The sequence below is a fragment of the Lepus europaeus genome, chromosome 2, assembly GCF_033115175.1.
Source record: "Lepus europaeus isolate LE1 chromosome 2, mLepTim1.pri, whole genome shotgun sequence".
Classification (NCBI taxonomy): Eukaryota; Metazoa; Chordata; class Mammalia; order Lagomorpha; family Leporidae; genus Lepus; species Lepus europaeus.
Window position 1 is genome coordinate 122,091,955 of NC_084828.1, and position 26,385 is coordinate 122,118,339.

At 43.1% G+C, this 26,385-nt stretch overlaps 1 protein-coding gene across 1 annotated transcript in view; it reads left to right on the plus strand.

Annotated features, from left to right (window-relative positions):
- Positions 1-1,873: 1,873 nt before the first annotated feature.
- RARRES1 (retinoic acid receptor responder 1) overlaps positions 1,874-26,385 on the plus strand; it is a 56,992-nt gene continuing 32,480 nt past the window's right edge. Inside the window, exon 1 of the mRNA XM_062212536.1 lies at positions 1,874-2,155. Within this exon, the coding sequence (XP_062068520.1) occupies positions 1,892-2,155 (264 nt within the window). The 5' untranslated portion in view covers positions 1,874-1,891. The remainder of the gene's footprint in view (positions 2,156-26,385) is intronic.

Consider the following 26,385-nt stretch of genomic DNA (forward strand, 5'->3'; position numbering starts at 1 on the left):
CAAAAAATGCCTTCCATCGCCTGAGTGGTGACTAAGGAACTAGGAAATGTAGCAGGTCAGGAAACTCTTGAGGGGGGGATCATCTGGGAGCCAGCCAGAACCTGCTGGCCAAGAGACTTCCTCCTATCCCATAGGGGCAGTCTTCAGATAACCCCCATGGATGAGAGGAGGTGGGAAGTGGTACATGTGACCCAGGACGATCGGCCTTCAGGACAATATTGTGTGCAATTGGAAACATCATGGTATCTGGGGAGTAAGAACAATCCGAGTGCATAAAAAAAAGCTGTCTATGAACTGAGACAAAAATATTAGGGTACACATGAAAGACTGGGGCTGGGTTTCCCTAGTACAGAAAGAACTTCTACCCATCAATCAGAAATCAAGAACCCCACAGATGGATGAGTGGTGGAGAATGTGAGCAAACAGTCTCACAGAAGGAAACACCTTGCCTTCCAGAAAAATCCCTGTTTTAAGATGAATGCCACCATTGAAAAATGTGTAAGTATGTTTTTCTGATTGGCATCAGTTGGCCCCAATCAGAGCTGATATTGTCAGCCAAAGCTGGGTTCCGCCCTCAGTGCTAAATCAAAGTGACAAGGACAAGGTGTGAGGGTAAAGCACAGAGAAAGATTAATCTGTGGACATGAGGACAACAGCAGATCAGCAATGGGAAGCAGGGGGCTGCGGGGGGGGGGGGGGGCGGAGGGCAGCACATTGTGGGGCAGCTGTGATAAGGGCCCAAGCTGGCCAGCCAGGTGCTGAGTCTGCCCACAGAGTGCCGCTGTTTCTGAAATGGCCTGCAGGTGCAGAGAATAACCCTCCCGCAACTGGGCTGCTCCGGCCGCCTGTGGGAGAAGCTGGGTTAAAGATGACAGGGGCAAGCGCGCCCAGGTGATGAGGAAGGGGAAGCCAGCGAGATGGCCGTGAAGCACAACCTAACACGGTGCTCTGCAAACGGGGCCGGCAGGACGTCACGGGGCTGGAGTTCTGAGAGTAAAACCGCGCACCACGGGCATGGGAATTCCACGGCGGCAAGAACCACGTCCTGGGTTTTACGTCACCCTGTACCTGGCTACCCTCCGAGTGTCCCCTGCGCTCACACAGCAGCGCCAGCTCTCCCGGTCTTGTCTTTCCCTGACTCACCTAACGCAGTAATGAACACGTGCCGCCCAGCCACACTGGCTAGCCCCAATCTTGGGCCCCGCCGGCGCAGGCTCTGCCTCAACCATGCACTGTCGGGAGAAGGGATTTCCTTGTCCCCACCGTGGGGCTGGGGTCTGCGGGAGTTGGGGAGGGGGCAGCCCTGACCACCCAGCATGGGGACACGGATGCTGGCGGCGCCCGGTAGGACGGGTTCTGGCCTCTTGAGTCCGGGGTTGTGCGGGGCTCGCCCCTCCTGCCTGTAGGTTAAAAGCCGCATCCCTGGTCAACACCGCCGCCCAGCCCAGCCGCAATCCGGCCTCCCTGGCGGGCTCCCCTCCGGCAACACCCGCCGCGGCCCCGCCCCCTCCTGCACCTGCGTCCCAGCACCTGCTAGGCATCGCCGCCTCGGCCCTCGCGGAAGCCCAGCGGGTTCGCGCCAAAAGCCGACGGTTGCTCACTCGCACCTCCCCGCAGGCGAGAAGCCGGCCCCAGAGCCGGGCCGGGGGACCCGGGGGGGCGCCCTTCGGGGCAGGCGGCCCCGCCAGGCGCTCCGGGCCCCGCGCCACGGAGGCGCCGCCGCGTCCCGGCACCGAGCCGGGGAGCGCCGAGGGGAGGGTCCCGGCGAGGGCGCGGCCGAACGGGCCCGGGCTCCGTGGGCCCGGGGGCGGGGAGGCGGGGCCGCGGCCGCCTTATTTCCGCGCGCCCGGCGCCGCCCGCCCTGAGCCCGGGCCCGTCGAGCGCCGCGCCAATGCAGCCCCGCCGGCAACCGCAGCCCGCGTCCCGGCCCGGGGGCCGGCGCCCCGCTGCGCAGCTGTTCGCGCTGCTGCTGCTGCTCGACCTGGAGGCGGTGGCGGTGGCGGTGCCCGCAGGGGCCGGGGGTCCCGAAGACGCGGGGCTCGGGCGCGGGCTCCTGCAGCAGGCGGCCCAGGCGGCGCTGCACTTCTTCAACTTCCGCGCGGGCTCGCCCAGCGCCCTGCGAGTGCTGGCCTCGGTGCAGGAGGGCCGCGCGTGGGTGAGTGCGGGCGGCGCGGGGCGGGCAGGTGCCAGCCGGGCTAGGGGCCCATCGCGGGGCTCGCCCGCTCCGGTGCCTGGGAGAGGGTCGCGTCGGGGAAACTGAGGAAGGGGCTCAAAGGGCACCACCTCATCTTGCGTCGGGGCGGCCCTTCTGCCGCAGGAGTGCTCACGGCAGGCGCCACGCTCCGGTGGCTGAAGTTGAAGGCTGAGGCTGAGCTTCTGACACCTAAGCTGCTTCCCAGGACGACGTGGTTGGAATGTCCACGTTTGCCTGGGCAGGAGCCTTCAAACGCTGCCGTCCACTTTACTCCAGTGGGGGCGGGGAGTAAGGCGGGCTCCGTCTTCCGTGGGAACCGCAGGAACGAGAACTTCACCACCTGGGTGTCGTGTGTGTGTGTGCGTGCGTGCGTGTGTGTGCCAAGCCGCATTATTGGCGTCGTCAAATAGAAATTTGCAAAAGCTACGCAGCCATCCGAGAACTTCCAAAAGTTCGTGGACGTGGAATGTGAAAGATGATTTTGGTGCAACGCGTTTGAAATCCATGCGTAGCTTTTTCACAGCACGTTTTCCATGAACTTTCTAAAGACCCCGTATCTATGCTAGAAGCAAAGTTGCAGCCTCTGGCAACCTGCAAATGTTCCCTTACAGCCTGCAGACAGGAAGCCTGAAAAGGCTCTAGTATTGCCCACAGAATGGATTAGGCTTGCAAGGGTGGCCGTAGGATTTGCATTTAGGATTGTCCTGGGCCTGGTATCAGACACTGGGGGCAAATGCCTTTTGAGAACTCTTAGTTCTTCAGAGACATTCCTGCTCCTAGGGTGGCTAGGTTATTGAAAGATGAAATCAAATCATTCTAGAATAAAGCAAGCTTTCTTGGTACCTGTTTTAACAATCCTTGCTGTTTTAGGGACTACAGTGACAGGAGACAGGGAGGAAACCCAGCTTAAGAACTTTACGGTGGGGGCTGGTGTTGGGGCACCATGGGTTAAACTGCCATCTGTGAGGCTGGCATCCCAGGTCAATTGCCTGTTAAGTCCCAGCTGTTCTGCTTCCAATCCAGCTCCCTGCTAATGCGCCTGGGAAGGCAGCAGAGGGTGGTCCGAGTGCTTGTGCCCCTGCCACCCACGTGGGAGATTCAGATGGAGTTCTGGCCCCTATCTTTAGTTGCTGCGGGTATTTGGGGGCCTGACCCAGCAGATGGACCATCTCTCTCCTGTCATTTACCTCTCCCTCTCTCTCTCATTTGCCTTTCAAACAAATAAACCTTGATCACCGTAGGAGAGGAGCCACTTCCCAGAGCCTGGAGGGGCCCCTGAAGATTCGCAGTCTGGCTCTCAGTGGGGAGGATTCCCTAAAGAAATGCCCGCCAGAATCCTAAAAGACACAGGGCCCACATTCCAGGGATTCTTTTTTTTTTAAGTCCTTCCAGAAGGATACTTAATAATGATAATACCTTACATTTTCATGCTTTTAGCCACTCCCTGGGGAAAAGATTAATACTATCTCAAAAAATAATAAACTCTCAAGACCCAAGTGGATTAAGTTAAAATGTCCTTTCTTTTCCACAAAGAGCAATATTAGTGTTTCTTATCTGTCAATAGTATAGTGTGTGGAAGAGATTCTCGTTTAGCAAAAAAAAAAAGAGAAAATAAATAAGTCTCTGGAGGCAGATGTGCATGGGGGGGGGGGGGGGGCGCAGAATCCAGGGCACTGACCCTGAGAAGAACTTGATGGTGGTTTCTGGTTATCTTCATGCTTCCTCCCGGATTGTGAAACTTTTCTGTTTTAAAGCTGAGGAGCCAAAGCAGCCAGCTCAGGGCCCTCTGCAGGGCCGGCGACCTCTGGGGACCACAGCCAGTCCAGTTTCTCTCAGGAGTTCCTAAAGTTGTTTGCCTCCCTTGCTCTGCCTCCTCCAAACACCAGCACCCAAGAAACCACCTCCTCCCAGCCTGGGCGTGCCTTCAAGTTGGGACAGTGACACTTCGCCGCCCTTAGGGGTAGCAGATGCAGGGCTTGGTGGCCAGGGCTGGTGCTGCTTCCAGCTAGGCAGCTGCCCTGGGCTGCCTTTCCACAGTGCCGGGGCACAGCTCGGGGGAGGTTGCGTGGAGCCTGGATACCTGCCTGCTTTGCCTGTATGTGGTCGCCGAGTCTTCTCTGGCAGCTTCCGGTTGGGAAGGGACTTAACTCATGTCCTGCCAGCAATGCCAGGTGGTTCTCAATCCTATAAGCTGAGCCGTGTACCAGTGGTCAGGTCTAAAAGTGTGAGTTATTGTTACACCATCCGACAGGCTGGCCATTCACCCATTAGCTGTTTCTTGGGCACTGTGCAAGCCACGGGGACCCCTCCATTCTAGTGGGCAGCACATGCCTTTGTAAAATAAGGTGGCCCGAGTTGGGATTTTTCACACCAAGGAACATAGGAGGTTAACAAATCGGCTCAGTAGGGTCCAATTGGTATATTTTTCAGCATATTTGGAATATTGAACAATGAGAATACATTGCAGAAGCCTGGGTAAATTGTATCTCAGAATATGTTCCAAATATGTATGAATGGACTTGGTGCTGTCCTTGCTGTGGGCTGCAGCTAAGACTGTTTTGGAAGCCTGTGGACCAAATGATTCACAACCTCTTCCAGCTCTGAACTCAATTTCTGTGATTTCTTGCCGCCGAGAGAATCCCTCATTTTAGAAGCACTGTTGCCCTCTAGCGGTGAAATACGGTAACAGCAGTTAAGTAAATGCTGGGAAGTGTTTGGTTTCCTGATCCGGGATCCCAGAGTACCCCTGTGTTCTCCACCTGCCCCTGCCTGATGCCATCTCTTTCGTGACCCTACACCAGCCTGCCATTGCCGGCGAGGCTTCTCCTTTTCTGGCATCACACGGCAGCGGGTCAGGTCCCACAGTCGGAGTGGCGGGGAGTGTCCTGGGTCAGTCGCACGAGGTACCCTGCCTGCACTGCTGTCTACAGGGGGCAGCCCCTTCCACTGAGGCCACTCGGGCGAGCTCTGGGACGGCTGACCAGGGGCCTGAGAGGACTTTGAGGGGAACCTTCAGCCCACCCCGCCGTGGGCTGGCTTGGGGACAGGCCAGGCTAGGACTAGCAGTTGGAAACGTCACTGAAACAATTGACTAAAGTGGGTGAGGGTTATGCACATACTTTAATTGGTTTTATATAAAATTTGTATGTGTAAATTTTTTATTTTTTAAAATTCATATAAAGTGAACACACTTCATGTATTTCATATGCAGTTTTAAGAGCGTAATACTTCCCACCCTACCCATCCTCCTCCTTCCTATTTTTAATTTTTACAGTGACATACTTTCAATGTTCTTTATAATCACAAGCTTAAACCTCCACTAAATAAAGAATTCAACAAGTAGTAAATAGAAACACCACTGTTTCTTGAGCATGGACAAGGGCTGCAAACAATCAAATCTCAGAATGTCCATTTTGCTCATAAACATTACATTTTTTGTACTCTATATTAGCTACCACAAGTTGGAAAACATATTTGTCTTTTGGGGACTAGCTAATTTCACCAAGCATAATGTTTTATGGTTGCATCCATTTTGTTGCAAAAGAGAAGATTACATTCTTTTTTATGGCTGATAGTATTTCATCATGTATGTCACAATTTATATTACTTCCTTAATTTCTATTTATATAAAGAGAACAGATTTCATGTATTTCATAGGTGCAGTTCTAAGATAACCGTAGGTCCCTCCCTTCTTTCTCCCCCTCAATCTTCCTCCTTTCTTTTTTTAATTTTTGCAAAAACAGTTTCAGACCACTCTATAATCACAGGATTCATGTACCACTAACTATAATATTCAACAAGTGAAAAGTAGAAAGAACAGTTCCACGGGTGTATAAACAGGGCTGAAAACAACCATCAGAATTTGTTTCATTCCTATACTTTGTATTCCATATAAACTACTACCTGTCAGAGAAAATGGATGGTATTTGTCTATTTGAGACTGGATTATTTCACTAAACATAATGGTTTCCAGTTGCATCCATTTTGTTGCAAAAGAAAGGATTCCATTCTTTTTTGTGGCTGAGTATTCCGTGGTGTATATAAACCATACTTTGTTTATCTAGTCATTAGTAGATGGACATCTCGGTTGATTCCATATCTTAGATATTATGAATTGAGCTGCAATAAACATGGGAGAACATAAAACTCTTCTGTATGTTGATCTCATTTCATTTGGGTAAATTTCTGGGAGATGGCTGGGTCATATGGTAGATCTATTCAAATTTCTGAGGAATCTCCATACTGTCTTCCATATGGTTGTACTAGTTCACATTCCCACCAACAGTGTTTTAGGGTACCTTTTTTCCCCACACCCTTGCCAGCATTTATTGTTTTTTGAGTTTTGGGTGATAGACATTCTAGGTGAGGTGAGGTGAGATGAAACTTTGTGTTTTTATTTGCATTTCCCTGATGGCTAGTGATACTAAGCATCTTTTCACATGTCTGTTGGCCATTTGTACTTCATTCTTCAAAAAATGCATATTCATGTCCTTTACCTATTTCTTTTATATATATAATTATAATACGAGTTTTATGTATTTTCTTCACACCATTACAGGAACGTAGTGGCACTTCCCCCAGCACTCTCTGATCCATGCTCCAAACCCTCCTTCCCTTCTCCTCTTATTCCCTACTCTTAATTTCCACAGTGCTCTTTTTTTTAGTACACTTAATGCCTGTATAGTTAATGCTACCCTAGGTAAGAGTTCAACGAATAGTATGTAGAGAAAGCAAAACAAAACACTGTTCCTCAACAAAAGAGACAAGGGCTATAAACCATCATTGACTGCCAAAATGTCTATTTCACTTCAATACATTATATTTCAGGTACTCTAGTCATTACCTCTGATCATTGAAAATGTGATATCTGTCTTTTTGGAACTGGCTTATTCACTCAGCATAATAGTTTCCAGTTGCAACCATCTTTTTGCAAAAGAGGATTTCATTTTTTTCTTACAGCTGAGTAGTACTCCATAGTGTAAATATACCATAATTTCTTTTTAGTTTTTAAACTTTGTATTCAATGAGAAATGCATAGGAGAGTGAGGGCTCTATCTAAAGGAGAAAGGGAAGTCTGGGAAATAAGTTGGGGCCACAGCAAGCAGAGGGCAGGCTGAGACATGTGCAGCAAGTCTTTAGTTATGAGCAGCTACTAGCCGTGAAGCGAAGACAGAGTGCAGGTGCCCCAAAGGCCATGCGCCCCGAAGGCATGGGGCAACAAGGGGATCCAGGGCAGCGAGGAAAAATAAGGGCAGGGCCCACGTGTTCCAGGCCTTTTATCCACTTCCAAAGGGGGGTGGTTATGTTGCCTGATCGGCAGGTGGCCATTCAGGTGGGGTCAGTTAAGGGCATAGGATCACACAGGGGCATGGGGAAGGCATGGTCTTCCAGCTCACAAATCTAATCAACTTCATCCTATCTGCCTGCCTACATCATTCCCCCTCAGAGACATTCCAGCCCTTGATCCTAAGAGCTGTTGAAGGGCAGGGAATCATATCTTCTGTGGCTGCTTCCTGCTTGTGAGGGGTGTAGTGCAGGCCCTGCCTGTGCTGGGTCTGGAAGTCTCTGCCTATCTCATCTAACAAATTCGCTTTATGAGCCAGCACATTTTTAGTTACTGCCAATGGCTGTGTCCCCTGTATGGTCAGTTATTCCCAGAAGTTGCTGAGTTCTAAAGAATTAATTTGTTAATTAGCACAAGCAAAATCAGAACAAAACCAATTTTGAGTAGTGTGCCTCTTAAGAGGGAAGGGTTACCCTTATGTGGATTATAGGCCCACTTAGCTGAACATAGAGGGCTATAAGAAAAGAACCTATTAGTTTTGTTGTCAGTAACAGTCTTAGAGAAACCAAATAGGAGGCAGGTACAGCATGTCTGTCTGAAGGTGCAGCAGTCTTGATGTGAGTACTGTAGAAGCTTTATCTTACTAAGATCTGATTGGTTTACAGAAATAATCAGGCATGTCTTTTGAGTTCAGCCATGAAGACTTAAGAGGTAGAAGTTTAATCCTAATTTCACTATGGTAGCCGTGCTCAGTAGCACCTGGTAAGGTCCCTTCCATTTAACCTGTAACTGGTCTGAAGACGATCTTTCTATGAATGCCTTGCTCAGGAATTCCTAATGCTGGAGCTTCTGTTAGAAGCTCCTTCATTCTCTGGAACACCTTGTGTAGCTCCCTGTCCAGCACAGTGTCTGTGTTGGGGCCTTTTAAAGCCTCATACAAAGGCTTGGGATCCAAATCCTGGAATCCACATTCCATAGAATCCTGCTATCAGCAGTTCCCAATGTTGGAGCTTCTGTTAGAAGCCCCTTCATTCTTTGGAACACCTTGTGTAGCTCCCCTGTCCAGCACAGTGTCTGTATCGGAGCCTTTTAAAGCTTTATGCAAAAGCTTGGACTCCAAATCCTGGAATCCATGTTCCACAGAATTGTGCCATTCCCAGAAATAGCCTGAGCTGCTTGTTTATATAGAATAGCTTCCTCTTGGGGTTAGAACATATCCCAGGTAATCCACCTCTCTTTTAGAAACCTGAGCTTTTGTTTGGGAAATTCTGTATCCTCACTTTCCCAGATTTTGGGTTTAGTGGGATGCAGAAGAAATTATGCCTTAGGCAAAGGTTTAGCACACAGTAGGATGCATTGAAACAACTGTCTCATTAGTAGCCCTGAGGCCTCTAACCATTCTGTACTTGACCTAATGTTAAAACATATGAGATGGGCCGGCACCTCGGCTCAATAGGCTAATCCTCCGCCTGCGGTGCCGGTACCCTGGGTTCTAGTCCCGATTGGGGCGCCGGATTCTGTCCCGGTTGCCCCTCTTCCAGGCCAGCTCTCTGCTATGGCCCAGGAGTGCAGTGGAGGATGGCCCAAGTGCTTGGGCCCTGCACCCGCATGGGAGACCAGAAGAAGCACCTGGCTCTCCTGGCTTTGGATCGACGCAGTGTGCTTGCTGCAGCAGCCATTAGGGAGTGAACCAACAGAAAAAGGAAGACCTTTCTCTCTGTCTCTCTCTCTCACTGTCCACTCTGCTTGTCAAAAAAAAATATATATATATATGAGATAGGAATATCACAGAGAGACTTGGATCTAAGAATCCATGTATGAGACACATAGTTAACTTTAAAGAAACACCTGAGAATACAGGCAATGGAGTTTGACATTGAAGCATAACTAGAACTTAAGAATATAACATGCTAGAACAAGGTAAATCTTTGGGATCAAGTTTTACCATTAACTAATACTGTAACTCTTTGAGGACAGAGGTTCTGCATGGGAAGTTAGTGCACAGTGACTCCTGTTTATTTAACAATTAGCACTCTTATGTATGATGTCAGTGATCACACGAGGCTCTTGACATGAGCTGCCAAGGCTATGGAAGACTTTTGAATCCATGATCTCCGTCAGTATTGAGACAAGACCAAAAGCAGAGTGGAAGTTCTTACCTCCCTTAGGAGAAAAATACCTCCTTCTTTGATGACCACTTCTTTCCACTGGGGTTTCACCCAGGGATGTTCTCCATGTAGCAACACTTTTTGCACTAGTGTCCTGGCTTTCCACACCTGAAATGCTCTTGTGGGCTTTTCAGCCAGACCTGTATGCCTTATGGGCTGACTCTGAGGTCACTGAGTGCTACTTAAAGCAATTGGCATTTTATGAGCCTGTTGTGTGGACTGCTTCCCATGGTGGAGCGTTTCTCCTCTTTAATTCTATTTATTATTATTACCATACACTTAATCCTATTGATATAATCACTTTAACTCTTAAGATGTTACTTTTACCATGTAGTCCAAGGGGATTTGGGATCCCATGGGGAGTTTTTAAACTGTGCCCTTAGAAGTAAGTCCACAGGAATGCAAGCAGAGCTATACAGCTTTACAGTCTCTTTGTAGGACCAAGCAGGGAGTAGGCCAGGTGCCACGTGCAGCAAGCATTTGGTTATGAGAAACTACTGGCAGCTTATCACAGGCAGCGAAGCGAAGGCACGTGCCCCAAAGGCGTGGGGCAACAAGGGGATCCAGGACAGTGAGGGAAAATAAGGGTGAAGAAGGGGAGAAAAATGGAAAAAAGTGACCATAATTTCTTTACCCAGTCATCAGCTGATGGACATCTGGGTTGATTCCATATCTTGGCTATTGTGAATTGTGCTGTGATGAACATGGGGGTACTATTAACTCTCTCACATACTGATTTCTTTGGTTTGGGTAAATTCCAAGGAGTGGAATGGCTGGATCGTATGGTAGGTCTACATACAGATTTCTGAGGTATCTCCATAATGTGTTCCTTGGTGGCTGCACCAGTTTACATTCCCACTAACAGTGTACCAGGGTACCTCTTTCCCCCACCCTCACAAGCATTTGTCGTTTGTTGATTTTTGTATGTGGCCTTTGCTCATTTCTTAACAACATTGTTTTTTAGTTTCTTGAGCTCTTCATAGATCCTTGATATTGATCCTTTTTCAGTTGCATAGTTTGCAAATATTTTCTCCCATTCTGTCAGTTTTCCCTTCACGTTATTTCCTTTGCAGTGCAGAAACCTCTTAGCTTGATGCAATCCCATTTGTCTATTTTTGCTTTGATTGCCTTTGCTCCTGGGGTCTTTTCCAATAAGTCTTTGCCTATGCCAACGTCTTACAGTATTTCCCCTATGTTTCCCTCTAGTAATTTGTTGGTATTGGTCATAGATTTAGATCTTGGATCCATTTTGAGTGAATTTTTTGTGTAAAGGTGTAAGGTAGGGGTCTTGCTTCATATTTCTGCATGCATAAATTAATTTTCCCAGCACAATTTGTTGAAGAGACTGTCCTTTCTTTAGGGATTCATTTTTAGCTTGTTTGTCAAAGAGTAGTTGAAGATGCATGGATTAATTTCTGTGATTTCTATTATGTTCCACTGGTCTATATGGCTATTTTTGTGCCAGTACCAGGCTATTTTGATGATAACTGCCCTGTCTTGTATATCTTGAAATCTGGTATTGTAATGTGTCTGGCTTTATTTTTGCTTTACAAAGCTGCTTTAGATATTTGGGAAACCTTGTGTTACCATATGAATTTTAGCATCGTTTTTTTCTAGATCTGTGAAGAATATCCTGGGTATTTTGGGATCAAATTGAATCTGTAAATTTCTTTAGGTAGTATGGACATTTTAATGATGTTAATTCTTCCAATCTACAAAAATCGAAGATTCTTCCTTTTTATGTCTTTATTTCTTTCTTTAATGTTTTGTAATTTTCATTGTAGAAATCTTTTACATCCTTTGATAAATTTATCCCAAGCTATTTAAAATTTTTTGTAGCAATTATGAATGCAATTGATCTTACAAGTTCTTTCTCAGCAGTGGCATTGTCTGTATACAAAGGCTGTTGATTTTTTTGTGTTGACTTTATATCCTGCAACTTTACAAACTCTATCAGTTCTAATAGTCGCTTAGTGGAGTCTGGTTCCCATGTGAATAGGATCATATCATCCACAAATGGGGATAGTTTGACTTCCTTCTTCCCCATCTGTCTCTTTGATTTCTTTTTCTTGACTAATGGCTCTACATTAAATTTTATTGAATATCAATGGTGAAAGTAGACATCCTTATCTTATTCCAGATCTTGGTGCAAATGCTTCTAGCTTTTCTTCTATTCAAGATGGTGCTGTCTGTGGGATTATCATATATTCCCTGTTGAGAAATGTCCCTTCTATACCCAATTTGCTTTAAGTTTCTATCATGAAAGGATTTTTTTTAAAAGGTATTATGGGCAATTTTTTTAAACTTTTATTTAGTAAATATAAATTTCCAAAGTACAGTTTATGGATTACAATGGCTTTTCCCCCCCATAACTTTCCTCCCACATGCACCCCTCCCATCTCCCGCTCCCTCTCCCATTCCATTCACATCAAGATTCATTTTCAATTATCTTTGTATACAGAAGATCGATTTAGTATATATTAAGTAAAGATTTCATCAGTTTGCACCCACACAGAACATAAAGTGTAAAATACTGCTTCAGTACTAGTTATAGCATTAATTCATATTGCACAACACATTAAGGACAGAGATCCCACATGAGGAGTAAGTACACAGTGACTCCTGTTGTTGACTTAACAAGTTGACACTCTTGTTTATGGCGTCAATAATCACCCTAGGCTCTTGTCATGAGTTGCCAAGGCTATGGAAGCCTTTTGAGTTCGCCAACTCTGATCTTATTTAGACAAGGTCGTAGTCAAAGTGGAGGTTCACTCCTCCCTTCAGAGAAAGGTACCTCCTTCTTTGATGGCCTTTCTACTTTGAAAGAACCTTTGATGGTTCTTTCTACTGGGATCTCACTTGCAGAGATCTTTCATTAGTTTTGTTTTGTTTTGTTTTGTTTTTGCCAGAGTGTCTTGGTTTTCCATGCCTGGAATACTCTCATGGGCTCTTCAGCCAGATCCGAATGCCTTAAGGGCTGATTCTGAGGCCAGAGTGCTGTTTAGGACATCTGCCCTTCTATGAGTCTGCTGTGTATCCTGCTTCCCATGTTGGATCATTCGCTCCCTTTTTAATTCTGTCAGTTAGTATTAGCAGACACTAGTCTTGTTTGTGTGATCCCTTTGACTATCAGTATGATCAATTGTGAGCTGAAATTGATCACTTGGACTAGTGAGATGGCAATGGTACATGCCACCTTGATGGGATTGTATTGGAATCCCCTAGCACAATGAAAGGATGTTGTTTTTTCACAGATGCTTTCTCTGTATCTATTGAGATAATCATATGGTTTTTATTCTTCAATTTGTTATTGTGATGTATCACATTTATTGATTTACGAATGTTGACCTATCCCTGCATACTGCAGGTAAATCCCACTTGGTCTGGATAAATGATCTTTCTGATGTGTTGTTGGATTCAGTTAGCTCATTTTGTTGAAGACTTTTGCAGAATTGAATTAGTTCAATTAGACTTTTGAAGAATTGAAGTAATTCTTTAAAAGTTTGGTAGAATTCAGCAGTAAAGCCATGTGGCCCTGGGCTGTTTTTCTTGGGAAGGTCTTTATTACTGAACCAATCTCCATCTTGGTTTGTCTATTTAGGTTTTCTATGTCTTCATGGCTCAGTTTTAGTAGATTGTATGTGTCTAGAAATCCATTTCTTTTAGATTTTCAGTTTTTTGGCACTAGCTATTTGTAGTAATTCCTGATAATTGTTTTTATTTCTGTGGTATCCATTGTAACATCTCCCTTTTCTTTGATTTTATTAATTTGGGTCTTCTCCTCCACCTGTTTTTTGTTACTTTGGCCAATGGTGTATCAATTTTGTTTATTTTTTTAAAAAACATAATTTCATTGATCTTTTGTTTCAATTGTTTTTTCTCTGGTTTTTATTTCTTCCCTCCTAATTTTGGATTTGATTTGTTCTTGTTCTTCTAGATTATTGAAATGTACTGTTAGATCAAATACTTGATCACCTTTCCAAACTTTTTTAAATTTTTAATTAGTTTTTAACAGATTCAATGCACTCTGTAAGTACAATTCTAAGAACATAATGATTATTTTCTTCTCCCTTCCCTGCTACCTACCTTGCTTCTCCCCTTTTTTTTAGTTTTTGATATAACATTTTAAATTTATATTGCAGTGGCCGGCACCATGGCTCAATAGGCTAATTCTCCACTTGCGGCACTGGCACCCCGGGTTCTAGTCCTGATTGGGGCACCAGATTCTGTCCCGGTTGCTCCTCTTCCAGTCCAGCTCTCTGCTGTGACCCAGGAGGGCAGTGAAGGATGGCCCAAGTCCCTGGGCCCTACACCTGCGTGGGAGACCAGGAGGAGGCACCTGACTCCTGGCTCCAGATCAGTGCAGCGTGCTGGCTGTAGCAGCCATTTGGGGGGTGAACCAGTGGAAGGAAGACCTTTCTCTCTGTCTCTCTCTCACTAACTCTGCCTGTCAAAAAAAAAAATTTATATTGCAGTAAAAAGGCTTAATACTTCACCAAATAAGAAGTTTAACAAGTAAAAAGCAAAAATATTCTAGACCAGTGGGTATATAGACAAGGGCTATAAACAATAATTGAGTGGGAAAATGAGCATTTCACCTATCTACAATAAATTTTAAAGTAATCACAGATCATTAAAACTATAGTAGTATAACATTCTTAACCATTGGTTTCACAAAGGTATAAAACCAAGCTTTACAAAGCTATTCTTGCAGCAATCCTGATAGACACAGACATTTCTTTTTTTTCTTTGGTTTTTTGAATTTCAGCTCCCACATATATGGTGTTTGTCTTTTTGAGTTAGGCTTATTTCACTCAACATAATGTCCTCCAGTTGTGTGCATTTTGCTGCAAATGGTAGAATTTCATGTTTATAACTGAATAATATTTCATTGTGTATATATACCACATTTTCTTCCATCTGATGAACACCTTCATTGATTACAAATTTTGGCTATTGTGAACAGTGCTGCTGTAAACATGGTGTTACAGGTATCTGTTTGATACAGTGTGTTCAAGTCTTTTGGGTATATACCCAGTAGTGGGATTACTGGACCATATGACAAGTCTGTTTCTAATTTTTTAAGAAATCTCACACTGGTTTCCACAGTGGCTGCACTAATTTACATTCCCATCAACAGTGTATAAGTGTTTCCCTTTGTCCACATTCATGCTAGCAGTTGTTACTCTCTGCTTTGGATTTTAACTATTCTGACAGGAGTGAGGTGCTATCTCATTGTGGTTTTGATTTCCATTTCCCTTCTGACTAATGATTTTTTCATATTGAGATTTTTTCATATATTTGGCCATTTGTATTTCTTTTGAGAATTAAAGTCATTTGTCCATTTATCAACTGGATTGGTAACTTTTGTTTAAGTTGTTATATTTGGGATATTAATCCTTTGTCAAATAGGCAGTTTGCAAATATTTTTCCCATTCTGTTGGATGTCTGCTCGCTTTATTGTTTCTTTGCTGTGCAAAAGCTTCTGAGTTTGACATAGTCCCATTTGTTTTATGTATATTTTGTGGGCCCTTTTTGAAAAATATTTACTTATTTGTTTGAAAGGCAGAGTTACAGAGAGGCAGAGGCAGAGAGGGAGAGATCTTCCATCCGCTACTTTAAGCAGTTGTCATTCTATGAGTCTGCTGTATGGACTGCTTCCCATGTTGGATCATTCACGCCTTTTTAATTCTATTATTACCAAGCACTTAAACCTGTTTGTATGATCACCTTAACACTTAATCCTATCCCTATGATCGCTTTAACACTTGAAATGCTTTTTTTACCACCTGGCTATGTGGATTTGGTGTCCCATGGCAAATTTTTAAACTGTACTCAGCCGGCACCGCAGCTCACTAGGCTAATCCTCCGCCTTGCGGCACCGGCACACCGGGTTCTAGTCCCGGTCGGGGCGCTGGATTCTGTCCCGGTTGCCCCTCTTCCAGGCCAGCTCTCTGCTGTGGCCCGGGAGGGCAGTGGAGGATGGCCCAAGTGCTTGGGCCCTGCACCTGCATGGGAGACCAGGAGAAGCACCTGGCTCCTGGCTTTGGATCAGCGCAATGTGCCTGCCGCAGCGGCCATTGGAGGGTGAACCCACGACAAAGGAAGACCTTTCTCTCTGTCTCTCTCTCTCTCACTGTCCACTCTGCCTGTCAAAAAATAAAAATTAAAAAATTAAAAAATAAACAAACTGTACCCTTAGAAGTAAGTCTATAGGAATGTATGCAGAACGTTACAGCTTTGCAGTTGCAAGTTTCATACATTGGGTAGCTACAACTTTAGGGACATGTTGATTCTTCCCACTGTGCCTACCCTACCACCTCCCTCCCTCCTTCCCTCTCTTATTCCCACTCTTATTTTTTTTTTTTACTAAGATCTATTTTCAATTGATTTTATACATATGATTAACTCTATGTTAAGTAGAGTTTAACAAATAGTATGGGGGAAAAGCTGTTTCTCAACAGTGAAGACAAGGGCTATTCAAAGTCATTGCTTCTGGAAGTGTCAATTTCACTTCTACAGATTTCATTTTAGGTGCTCTATTAGTTCGCACAGATCAGGGAGAACATATGGTATTTGTCCCTTTGGGACTGACTTATTTCACTAAATATGATGTTTTCCAGATTCATCCATTTTGCTGCAAATGTCTGGATTTCATTTTTTTTTTTACTGCTGTGTAGTATTCCATAGTGTATATATCCCATAATTTCTTCATCCAGTCTTCAGTTGATGGGCATTTGGATTGAGTCCGTGTCTTAGCTATTGTGAATTGAGCTGCAATAAATATGGGAGTGCAGATAACTCTTATTTGCTGATTTCATTTCCCTTGAGTAAATTCTCAGGAGTGGGATGGATGGGTCAAATGGTAGGTCTATATTGAGATTTCTGAGCAATCTCTAAACTGTCTTCCATAGTGGCTTTACCAATTTGCATTCCCATCAACAGTGGATTAGGCTACCTTTTTCCTCACATCCTTGCCAGCATTTGTTGGTTGATTTCTGTATGAAAGCCATTCTAACTGGGGTGAGGTGAACCTCATTATGGTTTTGATTCGCAGTTCCTAACAGCTAGTGATCCTGGGAATTTTTTCATGTGTCTGTTGGACATTTGGATTTCCTCACTTGAAAAATGCTTGTTTGTTCTTTGCCTATTTCTTAACTGGGTTGTTTTTGTTGTTATTGAATTTCTTGATCTTGTTATATATTCTGGTTATTAATCCTTTATCAGGGGCCAGCACTGTGGCGTAGTGGGTAAAGCCCCTGTCTGCAGTGCCAGCATCCCATATGGGTGCCAGCTGGAGCCCTGGCTGCTCCTCCTCTTCCAGTCCAGCTCTCTGTTATGTCCCGGGAAAGCAGTAGAAAATGTCCCAAGTCCTTGGGCCCCTGCACTGGGAGACCCAGAAGAAGCTCCTGGCTCTGGTGCAGCTCTGGCCATAGCAGCCATTTGAGGAGTCAACCATCAGACGGAAGACCTCTCTCCCTTGCTGTGACCCTTCCTCTCTAACTCTGCCTTTCAAATAAATCTTTTAAAAGTTCTTTATCAGTTGTATAGATTGTAAATAATTTCTCCCGTTGTGTCGATTGCCTCTTCACTTTGCTGGGTGTTTCTTTTGCAGTACAGAATTTTCTCAGTTTGATGTGATCCCATTTGCCAATTTTAGCTTTGATTTCCTGTGCCTCTTGAGGCTTTTCCAAGAACTCTTTTCCTGTGCAATGCCTTTCAAGGTTTCCCTAATGTTCTCTAATAATTTGATGGTATTGGTTTATAGATTGAGGTCTTTAATCCATGTTGAGTGAATCTTGGTGTAAGGTAGGGGTCTTCATACTTCTGCATGTGGAAATCCAGTTTTCCCAGCACCATTTGTTTAAGAGACTGTCTTTGCTACTGGGATTGGTTTTAGCTCCTTTGTCAAAGATAAGTTGGTTGTAGATGCTTGGGTTGATTTCTGGCATTTGCATTCTGTTCCATTGGTCTATCCATCTATTTTTGTACCAGTACCAGGTTGTTTTAATTATACTGCCCTATGTCTTGAAATCTGGTATTGTGATGCCTCCGGCTTTGTTTTTGTTTAAGACTGCTTTAGCTATTTAGGGTCTCCTGTGTTTCCATATGAATTCCAGCATCATTTTTTCAATATCTGAGAAGACTGTCCTTGGTATTTTGATTGGTATTGCATTAAATCTGTACATTGCTTGTGGTAGTATGGGCATTTTGATGACATGGATCCTTCCAATCCACGAACATGGACAATTTTTCCATTCTTTTGTATCTTCTATTTAATGTTTTGTAATTCTCATTGAACATCCTTGGTTAAATTTATTCCAAGGTACTATTTTATATCTATTTTGAATGAGATTGATCTTAGAAGTTCTAAGTTCTTTCAGCCATGGTATTGTCTGTGTATACAAAGATTGTTGATTTTTCTGTTTTGATTTTTATATCCTGCTACCTTACCAAACTCTTCTATGAGTCCCAATTGTCTCTTAATGGAATCTTTGGAATGCTCTCTATATAGAATTATGTCATCTGCAAATGGGGATAGTTTGTATTCTTCCTTCCCAATTTGTATTCATTTGATTTCTTTTTATTTCCTAATGGCTCCGACTGAAACTTCCAGGACTATATTGAATAGCAGTGGTGAGAGAGGGCATCCTTGTCTGGTTCTGTATCTCAGTGAGAATGCTTCCAACTTTTCCACATTCAATAGGATGCTACCTGTGGGTTTGTCACCAATTGCCTCATTGTGTTGAGAAATCTTCCTTCTATACCCAATTTGCTTAGAAGTTTCATCATGAAAGGGTGTTGTATTTCTTTTTAAAGATTTATTTATTTATCCCTGGTTTACTCCCCAGTTGGCCACACTAGCTGGAGCTGCACCAGTCGAAGCTGGGAGCTTCTTCTAGGTCTCCGACAAGAGTGCAGGTGCCCAAGTACTTGGGCCATCTTCTACTGCTATCCCAGGCCATAACAGAGAGCTGGATTGGAAGTGGAGCAGCCAGGACTCGAACCGGCAGCCATATGGGATGCTGGCACTGCAGGCGGTGGCTTTACCCACTCTGCCACAGTGCCGGGCCCTAAATGGTGTTGTATTTTATCAAGTGCTTTATCTGTATCTATTGAGATAATCATATGACTTTTGTTCTTTTTGTTAATGTGATGCATCACGTTGATTGACTTGCGATTGTTGAACCATCCCTGCATAACAGGGGTAAATCTCACTTGGTCTGGATGGATGATTTTCTTAAGTGTTACTGGATTTGATTGGCTAGTATGTGTTTTATTGAGGATTGTATCTATGTTTATCTTAAACTGGTCTGTCGTTCTCTGCCTCTGTTGCATCTTTTTGAGGTTTAGGAATTCAGGTGATGCTGGCTTTATAGAAATAATTTGGGAGGATTTCCTCCCTTTATTGCTTTGAATAACTTGAAGAGAATTGGAGTTACTTCTTTAAATGTCTGGTAGAATTCAGCAGTGAAGTCTTCTGGTCCTGGGCTTCTCTTTGTTGGGAGGGCCTTTATTGCTGATTGAATTTCCATCTTGGCTATAGGTCTGTTTAGGTTTTCAGTGTCTTCATGGATCAGTTTGGGTAGGTTGTAGGTGTCTGGGAATCTATGTCCTCTGGGTAACCTTGTTTGTTGTCGTATAGCTTTTTGTAGTAATTTCTGATAATTCTTTTTGTTTCTGTGGTGTCTGTCATTACATTTTCTTTTTCATCACTGATTTTGTTGATTTGGGTCTTCTCCCTCTTTTTGGTTAGTTGCAACACTGATGCATCAACTTTGAAATAAAAAGCTGTTTTTTTGAAAAAATAAACGCTGATTTTTTTTTGTATTTTTGGTTTTAATTTTGTTTATTCTTTAATTTTTGTTATTTCTTTCCTCCTAGTTCTGGTTTTGGTTTGTTGCATCTCAAGGACCTAGAATGCCATTGATAGCTCATTTATTTGGTAGCTTTCCAGTTTCCTCATGTAGGCACTGATTGCTATGACCTTCCCTCTTAACACTGCTTTTTCTGTATCCCATAGGGTTTGACATGATGTATTGTCATCTTCATTTGTTTCTAGAAATTTTTTTTATTTCTTCTATGACCCATTGTTCATCTGGGAGCATGTTGTTCAGTTTCCATGTGTTTATGTATGTTCTAGAGATTTTTGAGTTGTTGATTTCTAGTTTTATACCATTGTGGTCAGATAAGGTGCATGGAATGATTTTGATTTTCTGAATTTTCTTAAGACTTGCTTTGTGGCCTAACATATGATCTATCCTAGAAAAAATTCCATGCACTGATAAGAAGAGTGTATATTCTGCCACAGTGGTGTGAAAGGTTCTGTAGCTATCCATTAGCTCCATTTGTCTATAGTGTCCATTAACTGTTTCCTTGCTAATTTTCTGTCTGGCTGATCTGCCATTGCTGAAAGTGGGGTATTGAAGTCCCCCATTACTCTTGTATTAGAGTCTATGTCTCCCTTTAGGTCTATAAACATTTTTTATGTAGCCAGGAACCCTGTAATTGAGTGCATACATTTATTATAGTCATATATTCCTGTTAGATTGCCCTTAATCATTACATAGTGTCCTTCTTCATCTCTTAACAGTTTTGTTTTTTGTTTTGTTTTTTTAGAAAGCTTTAATAAATATAAATTTCATAGGTACAGTTTTGTAAAATAGTGGTTCTTGCCACCACTCCTGTCCCAACTCCTACCCCCTTTCCCATCCTATTCTTCATTAAGATTCATTTTAATTATATATAGAAGGTCAACTTTATACTAAGATTTCAACAGTTTGCACCACACATACACACAAAGTATAAAGTACTGTTTGAATACTAGTTTTAGCTTTAATTCTCACAGTGCAACTCATTAAGGACAGAGTCCTACATGGGGAGCAAGTGCACAGTGACTCCTGTTGTTGATTTAACAATTGACACTCTTGTTTATGGCGTCAATGATCACCTGAGGCACTTGTTTTGAGCTGCCAAGGCTATGGAAGCCTTTTGAGTCCACAAGCTCTGACATTATTTAAATATGGCTATAATCAAAGTGGAAGTTCTCTCCTCCCTTCAGAGAAAGGTACCTCCTTCTTTGATGGTCCCTTCTTCCCACTGGGATCTCGCTCACAGAGATCTTTCATGTAGGCCATTTTTTTGCCACAGTGTCTTGGCTTCCGATGCCTGAAATGCTCTCATGGGCTTTTTCGCCAGATCCGAATGCCTTAAGGGCTGATTCTGAAGCCAGAGTGAGAGAAAGAGGTCTTTTGTCTGCTGCTTCACTTCCCAGATGGCCACAACAGCTGGAGCTGTGCTGACCCAAAGCCAGGAGCTTCTTCTGGGTTTCCCACATGGGTGCATGGGCCCAAAGACTTGGGCCATCTTCCACTGCTACCCCAGGCCATAACAGAGAGCTGGATTGGAAGAGGAGCAGCTGAGACTAGAACCAACACCCATATGGGATCCCAGTGCTTCAGGCCAGGGCTTTAACCGGCTGAGCCACAGCGCCGGCCCTTTGATTTTTCTTTTGATTTCTTCTGTGACCCACTGTTCATTCAGGAGCGTGGTGTTCAGTCTCCATGTGTTTACACATGCTCTAGAGATTCCTTAGTTTCTGATTTCCAGCTTCATTCCATTGTGATCAGAGAAGATGCATGGTAGGATTTCAACTTTTTGAAAATTTTCTAAGACTTGCTTTATGGCCTAGTGTGTGATCAATCCTAGAGGAAATTCTGTGCACTGGAGAGAAGAATGTATATTCTGCAACTGTAGGATAAAAATTTTGTAGATATCTTTTAGGTCCATTTGGTGTATAGTGTCGATTAAATCTGTTTCCTTGTTGATTTTTTTGTCTGGTTGATCTGTCCATTGCTAAAAGTGGAGTATTGAAGTCCCCCAGTACTATTGTATTGGAGTCTAAGTCTCCCTTTAAATACCTTAACATTTCTTTTAAATATCCAGGTGCCCTGTAATTAGGTGCATATATGTTTATAATAGTTTGTAATAGTTACATCTTCCTGTTGAATTGATCCCTTAATCATTATATAGTGCCCCTCTTTGTCTCTCTCAACAGTTTTTGTGTTAAAGTCTATTTTGTCTGATATTAAGATGGCTATGCCAGCTCTTTTTTGGTTTCTGCTGGCATAGAATATCTTTTTTGATCCTTTCACTTTTAGTCTGTGTGTGTCTTTGTCTTTGTTGGTGAGATGTGTCCTGTAGGCAGCAAATAGATGGGTTTTGTTTTTTTTAATCCATTTAGCCAGCCTGTGTCTTTTACCTGGGGAGTTGAGGCCTTTTGTATTCAAGGTGATTATTGATAAGTAATGACTTTGCTGTGCCATTTTTCCAAAAATATTCCTAATTTATACTTTGAACTTCCACTGATTTTTTTTTTTTGAGAGATTTTCTTCCTTTACCTTTTATAATGATGACCATGTTGCTGTGTTTCTCTGTACAACACAGCATTAAGCATCTTTTGCAGGGCTGGATGGGTGGTGACAAATTTTTTTCAATTTTTATTTGTTATGGAAGGTCTTTATTTCACCTTCATTCACAAATGAGAGCTTTGCAGGGTATAATATTCTGGGATGACAGGTTTTTTTTTTCTCAAGACTTGGACTGTATCTCTCCATTCTCTCCTAGCCTGTAGGGTTTCTGATGAGAAGTCTGCTGTGAGTCTAATTGGAGATCCTCTGAAGTTAATCTGGCCTTTTTCTCTTACACATTTTAGAATCTTTATGTTTCACTGTAGTGAGTTTGATTACAATGTGTCATGGTGAGGATCTTTTCTGGTCATGTCTATTGGGAGTTCTGTGTGCTTCCTGTACTTGGATGTCCCTTTCTTTCTGCAAACCTGGGAAGTTTTCTGCTATTATTTCACTAAAGACCTTGTATTCCTTTCTCTCTCTCCATGCCTTCAGGAACTCCTAGAACCCATATGTGTTTTTTTTAATAGAATCTTGTAGATTCCCAACAATGTTTCAGTGTTTTAGTTTTCTAATTTGCTCTCCTTGTCTTTGGTTTGACTGTATACTTTCCTGTGCTTTGTCTTCTAAGTCTGATACTCTCTTTTGCTCCACCAATTCTGTTTTTAAGGCTCTCTACTGTATTTTTTACTTGTTCTATTGAATTTTTCATTTCATTCTGATTACTCTTTAGGATCTCAATTTCAACGGATAAATTTTCTTTCATCTCCTGCATGGATTTCAGTAGTTCATGCATTTGTTTTTGATTACTTCTATGTAATCTGCTGATCAATGTTTTTGAGTTCCATTTCTTGCGTTTCTTCTGTTTCATCGTCTTCACAATCTAGTATTGAAGTGTTGTGTTCTTTTGGGGGCGTCATGTTGTCTTCTTTATTCTTGTTTCTTGGATTTGTGTATTTGTTCAGCATTTGTGGAGATACCGTTGTTTTTTTTGTGTGTTTTTTATTGTTTTTGTATTTGTTTTTTGTGTGTGTGTGGTTTTTTTTTGTTGTTTGTTTTTTGTGTGTGTGTTTTTTTTTTTTTTTTTTGATGTACAGGCTTTTATCATTGTACTATGACTGTGTAGATAAGTGGAATGTCTGCTTTCATTAACTCTCATGAGGCTTGTAGTGGGTGGGGCCAGAGACCTCTGTTCAGTTCTCCAGGGCTAAGGGCATGCCTCAGGTGACACACCCAGGTTTGGTGTGGTAAATCTTCTCTCTCTCTCTCTCTCTCTCTCTCTCTTTTTTTATCAGAAGGGAGGTATATTTTGCTCAGCTGAGCTGCTCTTCTCAGTGGAGACCAGTGCCTGAGCACTAGCCCCAGTGGGTTATAATACTCATCTGCTCTGTCAAGGACCACACAAAGGATCTGTGCAGTCCTCAGTATAAGTTCAGATACCCCAGCAATGTCTCTTACCAGGGTAACTGGGAACCCCCAAGCTTGTGGAGCCTACCACCAAGACTGCTCAAAGTCCCTGCCACACCTCTCCCACACTCAGTTTTTTTCACAGGCCTGGTTCAGAAGCTTCACACAGTCACAAGCTCCTAGCCCCCTGTTAGTTCTTCCCACCAGATTCATGAGTCTCCACTCAGCTGGTTGCTGGACAGACATGAACTGGTGCAGCTGATACATATGTCCAAAATCTCTTTTAACAATTGTTATGTTAAAATCTATTCATCCAGGCCAGCGCCACAGCTCAATAGGCTAATCCTCCCTTTGTGGCGCCGGCACACCAGGTTCTAATCCCGGTCGGGGCACCGGATTCTGTCCCGGTCACTCCTCTTCCAGGCCAGCTCTCTGCTGTGGCCGGGGAGTGCAGTGGAGGATGGCCCAGGTGCTTGGGCTCTGTACCGCATGGGAGACCTGGAAGAGGCTCCTGGTTCCTGCTTTGGCTCAGCTCTGGCCGTTGTGGCCATCTGGGGAGTGAACCATCGGATGGAAGCCCTCTCTCTCTCTCTGCCTCTCCTCTCTCTATGTAACTTCATCTGTTTACAGAGCCATCCCAAAGTACTGAATACAATAAAAGTGGCTGGAAAAAGTCCATAGGAACCTATAGGAGGACAGCTAAACACAGAACCAACAACGCTTTAGTTTTATGAGCAGCAGATCATATATAACTGTGGATGACAAAAGACTTTAAGTCGCCATGTTTAAAATTATAAACTCATCAACCAACAAGAGGCACTTGCTTGCTTCACAGTATTTTTGAAAGCACCTGTAGGATTTTACAAGTATTTAACCCTTTAAGTCTCTGGGGCTTTCTCATTAAGATAACTATCATGTCTAGTAACACAAGATCATTAGACTTTTTAATTCTCAAACATTTGTATTAATAGCATTTTCCATTATAGAAACTTAAAGTCTGGTACCACATCACATCTTGACAGTACTTCTAATATACTCCAAATAGACTGATTAGTTGGTGTCTCTATAAGATGAGAGACATAGGTCCTTCGATTTTTTTCAGTTGGGCCCAAACTGGAAAAACCAAAGTCCAGGATTTACTGGAAATTTTAGAGACCAGATTGTTTGAAACTTTGATTTTTTGAATGCCTGTCAAGAATGCCACTAAGGCTCAAAATCCAAAATATCTGGTTGAAATAAGATTCCTTAAAATCATGACATAACATAGACCAAATTTGATCATTGTTACAAGGTGATTATTCAAATTTTTGAAAAAAGCACATATTTAAATAACCCATAGCTCTTAATAAAAATTCAGCTGTTTTTGAACAATTAGAATTTAACAGACATCAAGAGAACATAATAGATTACTTTAACACATTGCTTTAACAGAGCATCAGAGTTTAATTCTATGTCAAAGAGAAATTGAGCTTCCTGTGATCTTTTGCTGTGAGGTTTCCTTCCTTTACCTTCTTTCATATTGGTGACCATGTTTCTGTGTTTCTGTGTGTAAGACATCTTTAAGCATCTTTTGCAGGGCAGGATGAGTGGCAACAAATTCTTTCAGTTTGTTTGCTATGAAAAGTCTTAATTTCACCTTCATTCACAAATGAGAGCTTTGCAGGATATAGTATTCTGGGCTGGCAGTTTTTCTCTCTTAGTACCTGGGCTATGTCTCGCCATTCCCTTCTAGCTTGTAGGGTTTCTGATGAGAAGTCTGCTGTGAGTCTAATTGGAGATCCTCTAAGAGTGATCTGACGTTTCTCTCTTGCACCTTTTAGGATCTTTTCTTTATGTTTCACTGTGGTGAGTTTGATTACAACATGTCGTGGTGAGGATCTCTTTTGGTCATGTTTATTAGGGGTTCTATAAGCTTCCTGTACTAAGATGCCTCTGTCCTTCTCCAAACCTGGGAAATTTTCTGCTAGTATCTCACTGAAAATGCCTTCTAATCCTTTCTCCTCCATGCCTTCAGGAACTCCTAGAACCCGAATGTTGGGTTTTTTAATAGTATCCTGTAGATTCCCGACAATATTTTTTAGATTTCTAATTTCTTCTTCTTTTCTTTGGTTTGCCTGTTTCCTTTCCTGTTCTCTGTCTTCTAAGTCTGATATTCTCTCTTCTGCTTCGCCCATTCTGTTTTTAAGGCTCTCTAATGTGTTTGTCATTTGATCTATTGAACTCTTCATTTCATTATGATTTCTCGTCACTATCAGAGTTTTTTGTTCCACTAGTTGTTTCATTTCATTTTGATTCCTCCTTAATATTTCACTTTCACGAGAGAGATTTTCTATCTTGTCCATGAAGGATTTCTGTAGTTCAAGAATTTGTTTTTGAGAACTTCTTAATGTTCTTATCAATTTTTTGAGATCCGCTTCTTGCATTTCTTTGATCTCATCATCTTCATAATCTTGAATTGGGGTGTCTTTTTCATTTGGGGGCGTCATAGTTTCTTCCTTGTTCTTGTTAGCTTGGTTTTTGCGTTTGTTGTTTGGCATGTTGGAGATATTTGGTTTCTTCACTGTGGTGTTTTTTCTTGTTACACTATGGCTCTATATTAAGTGGACTGTCTGCTTTCAGTGGAGCCTTAGAGGCTTGAGATGAGTGTGGACTGAGAGCTGTGTTTGGTTCCTCAGGGTTGAGGGTGTGTCAAGGATGACACTCCCAGGTTAGGTGTGGTAAATCTCTCTTTCTTTTTTTGATTTAAAAGGGAAGTAATTCCGCACAGCTGAACGTAATTGGAGGTAGTTAGCAGGCAAATGATATACCCACAGGAGCCAGAGATCGGAAGCTCTTTCCCAAGGACCACACAGGGAATCTCTGCTGCCCTCAGTGTGGGCTCCAATTCTCCTGCAGTCTCCCACTGGGTTGCCAAGTTAGATG